Source organism: Lepisma saccharinum, chromosome 9 (genome assembly GCF_977018435.1).
Source record: "Lepisma saccharinum chromosome 9, izLepSacc3.1, whole genome shotgun sequence".
Taxonomy (NCBI): Eukaryota; Metazoa; Arthropoda; class Insecta; order Zygentoma; family Lepismatidae; genus Lepisma; species Lepisma saccharinum.
Genome location: NC_139237.1, coordinates 17,381,011 through 17,385,695, shown reverse-complemented (window position 1 = coordinate 17,385,695; position 4,685 = coordinate 17,381,011). Strand labels below are relative to the sequence as shown.

At 38.2% G+C, this 4,685-nt stretch overlaps 1 protein-coding gene across 1 annotated transcript; it reads right to left on the bottom strand.

The window, feature by feature from the left end:
- Positions 1-2,324: 2,324 nt before the first annotated feature.
- LOC145992340 (uncharacterized) lies at positions 2,325-3,632 on the bottom strand. The gene has a single exon (XM_083128723.1). It carries the CDS (start codon positions 3,630-3,632, stop codon positions 2,325-2,327), a length of 1,308 nt encoding a protein of 435 aa, XP_082984849.1.
- Between the last annotated feature and the right edge of the window lie 1,053 nt (positions 3,633-4,685).

Here is a 4,685-nt window from a genome sequence, read left to right as displayed (position 1 = left end):
ATAAGGTCTATGATGTTACTACCAGGGATTAACTTCTCATATTTTTTTTTCCCCCTCGAGAATCCCATTGGATATAACTGCTTGTTTTCAGACGACGATACAGTAATTCTGCTTTGGAGTGAAACTTTTTTGGTATTGTCGATATTATTTCTTCATAGATAGGGTCTGAGATATCACTTCCATGTTCCACTTCTTGATCTGGTTGTTTACTTACTTTTTCATTTTGATGTTCCATTTGAGATACTATGGGGAGTTTGATAGGGGTGTTTAATTTTTGAACAAAATGAAGATGTCTACCGAGAACTTTATGGTACTTATTCCATTTTTCTTCATCAGATAATTTTTTTTTCATCCAATATTTTACCCATCTCTTTATCCAGATTGGAGAGTGGTACAATGTTTTGATGCTGGTGATGTAGTTTTCGAAATGTATCTTGTGGTACCAAAATCATTTTATCTGCATACTCCATTATTTAAAAAGACTAGAAAAAATTCAACCAATTAAGGGACCGATGAGATACGGTAGAAATCCGCCTGCCTGTATAAGATACACGATGTTCCACGCTTAACTAGTTTTCTTAGCACTTGCTTGTAACGAGAAAGTTTCTTTTTCTGGCTGCTGTTTAACGGAACATTTCCTTTTAAAGTATTGTGGGCACATTCACAGATGTCGTGAACCAAGGATTCATCTGCATTCTTGAGGATGGTCTGTCTGATTCCAGATTTACATTTGGATAAAGTTCGGAGTAACGCCCCGTTCTTGATCGTAGGAGACATTGTGATAGAATGATATTTCTCCAGGGTGTTTAATATACTTATTTAGGTACATAAACATAATTATGTTCATCATCGGGAAACACACAGGTTCTGAATCGAAACTTTTCTGGTGTGGTTTGTTTGAGATGGAGGAATATGTATCCGTAAGGCGGGGTTGTAGCATCCTTGTAAATTTCAACGAAAATTTTTTTGTTTTCAGGATATATTTCAGAAGACAAACAACCAATCTGACCTTTATCCCTAGGGTTTTTAAAGCAAACAAGATAGTGGCAGTTCAGAGATATATCGCGGGATCCTGATGAAATACATTTTGAGAGAGAAATATTAAACTGATATTCCTATGATGGCATCCTTTTGTGAAAAGGTTAACAACTCTATTATCTGCCTCTCTCATCAGATCGTCAAGTATAATCAAATGAGGTCCTTGTTCTGCTGTGTATGTATCCATGTTGGGGAGTCCTTTCGAAAAGTGCACATCACTTGAAACTCTACTGTATAATGGCTGCCATTCACTGTAACACCATGTAATGTTCATAGAATCCAAATTCACTAAACTCTTCAGATGTGTTAAAATCCTCGAAACAAAGTTTGACTTTCCGCATCCAGATGGTCCAGCTAGAATCATTGAAAATGGATGTTCCCATTTGTACTCCATTTTAAAATTAATACCCGATTATTTTTTCAGAATTTAGATATTTACAGAGATTCTGCATGTGGTGGTGTCCGGAATGCTTCTGTTAGATTTACATTGTTCGCTGTTTCTTTTGTGGGATAACGTACCCAAACGGCACAGCGTTGATATCCTCAACAATTCTTCTTTTAGTATAAACCATCCTTTGGATTTTACTTTCGGGTCTGTTAAATACTCTGAAATCTTTACTTCTAGATATCTTCCTCCTATTGTGAACAGCAATTTGCTGGGTCTTGTGAAATACCATATTCTTCAGGGATGCTATATTTATTTTCTTACTGTTTTCATAGTTAAGGGTGATACCTTTCACTTTGCAGACACTACTTAGAACTTGGGTGGTAGGGTTTTTCACAGTAAATGTATATGATTTCGGGCCTGTGGAGGCAAACTCTGTAATGTAACTCCCTTCACCGTACACTTCCAATTCATCGGTCATGTCACCAAGACAGTTACCGGTCTCTGGTTCATATTCTCCATCCCTGGAAATGTATATAACACTGTCTGTGTCGTAGTATAACACACGTTTCTCCAAATTCTCCAGATACTGGTAAAGGTGAAGTCGTGCTCCCGCCGTGGTATATGCAGCAATAACTACATTCACAGTGGCTAGTTCGGCGACTGCCTCCTCTATCTGCTGCCAGTTTATAACCAAAGCATTTTCATCAATAGGTCAAAGTGCATTAACACTAATAGAGGAATTAGTAAGTGCTGTATACAGCTCAGATGGTTGTGATACAATAGATGTTTTGGGTAAATTACACCTCTGTCCAAATTTTCCCCCAAAACTGTTCAACATCAGCTTGGCAAGACAGCGTTTTCCAGGGTTCAACTCAATTTTATTGTAGTCTAGTAGAATTCATTCCTTTTTCTGATATTCTGCGATGAAATCAGTCTTCTCTTGTTCGGTTATACAATTAGATGGCCACCCACTAGCTTCCTGTTTCATTTTTAGAAACTTATTTATGTAGTCCACAAACAAACCCCCTTGACCTGTTTCAGAATCGAAACTTGTTACTTTATATTGCCAGACCTCGTACATCTTTACAATTTGGTACCCTTTCTGCACTGCCTTTCTTACTTCGTCTGCAACCCATGTACCTGTGACACACCTTTCTTCTAGGGCATGTGAGCAGTCCTCCTGGTTATCTTCTTCCACACAGGTTCTACATAACGCGAAAAATAATTTACCTTTCATTTTCATAGGTAGTACCGGGTGGTAGAGATCTTTTGGGGGTAAAACAGTACATAATACAAGCCCCTCGATTTGGTCAATATTGGGGCAGTTTTTGTCGAGAAATATTGTTGGATGGCCTACTGGGAACTTCCCGTACTTGCAAATGTAAGAGTAGAGAGAGCAGATATCAATATATTTTATCTTTTCAGTGCCACCAGCTTTGTAGTATAATTTTGCAGCGTTAGTTCGATCGCCAGTATGACTTGCTCTGGGGTCCAAAGGCTTCTGGATGGTCATCGGATGATGCTTCACAAAATGTTCAATTTCAGGGTGATCTTTTTTCATTTTTTTCCACTCGCATTCCCACATCACTTCGACCTTGTAACCACTTTTCTCCAGACGACTGGTAACTCTCTGTGTCCTCTCTCTCCGGGCATTCATTGTGTCACCCCCACCTAACTGCTCTCCACCGTTTTTGTTACCGTAACATCTCTCACAATAATGGTAGTAACATCCGTGAAATTGTAACACATGACCTTTTCCTTCAGCATCTTCATAATATCCATCCACTTTAATTCCTAAGATTTTTCTTTGTCTTCCTTTCCCGGAATGCTCGATAAATACTTTTATTTTTCTTTCCTCGTACACAAGCCACTCGATAGCTTCAATGGATTGCTTGTAACCCCACCGGTACCCTGTGGCCGGTATCACACCAATTGTATTCTCATGTAGAAACTTTCTTCTGTACAAAATGTTGCACGCACCAGAGATAGTCACACCTTCTCTCCAAACATCAATACCGTTTTCCCCTAGGAACGTCTCTCTAAACTTCATACAAGCCAATCGAAGAATCTCAACATCTTTGATGCAGTACTCCACAAGTTCAGTTTCAGCGTTAAAAATATAATTCTTCTCTTGTTGTTCGTGATACCATTTCTCAAATTTTTGCTTTTCTTCCAACTTCATTTGTTCCGGTGCGTAATATTCCATATTAGGTAGCTGTCCAATATAGAATCTATTTTGGGTTGTATTGAAAAGATTAGGATAATACCCTTTTTTCATCCCTTCTGGTAAATCAAATGCCTTAGGTAGACTTGATAGAGGCATAGGTAGAAAATTGAGTGAATCTAGAAACCGTATGTGACCCTTTTGCATCAGCAAAATTTTCGAACCATTCATGATAATTTCCGGGCAAACATTGAATTTGGTGATCATAGCTCGCAGCATAAAATGTCCATCATACCCTTTCATGTTGTGGCATATACAGTATATGTCAAACTTGTAGGGTAGTCTCTTAATGTAGGAAAGAAATTCTTCTACTGGCGATTTTTTGAAGATATGTTCTCTGGGTCCACATGTGTTGCAAGGGATTGACACATCCGGAACATGTCTGCAGTCGTTGCATACTTGTAGCGCGAAACAAAGATTCGGTTTGTGTTCTGTTCTGTCGATATAATCTCCATATTTCTCATCTTGCGTGCACTCGAGATCATAAAACACAAAGATGTATGTTTTTTTCATATCCGGTGGGGTGGATTTCTGAATATAACACAGATGACCATTCGGGTAGTGTTTGTTACATATTCTACAATAGACTTCTCCACAAATATGCTTGGTTTTTCTCTGGTCCATTTTAATAACTGTTAGGCACTTGGGGCATTGGTGGAGTTTTTCACAAATATTTTTTCCATTCTGTGCTTTCTGTTTATAGTGATTGAAACATTCCTCACCGTGGAATTTCTGTGGCAATCCAAACATTCCTTTAGGTTTAGTGACTCGGCGTGGGGCTGGAAACATTTCGTTCACACGCGTGGACATTGTGTATGTTTTGTAATAGAAGCATATTTTTTCTTACAGTGTTCACAGTAATAAGTACATGCAAATGCAGATGTTAATGATGTAATAACATTGTAGTGATTTTCGTTGTGTAGAAGAAAAAGAGAAGTTCTTTTCATGTCAGTATTACCTTCAAACATTACATTCTCACCAGTAAGATCAGCATAGACCACAATTCTATACTGTGGAAGAATATTTTGGAATTTC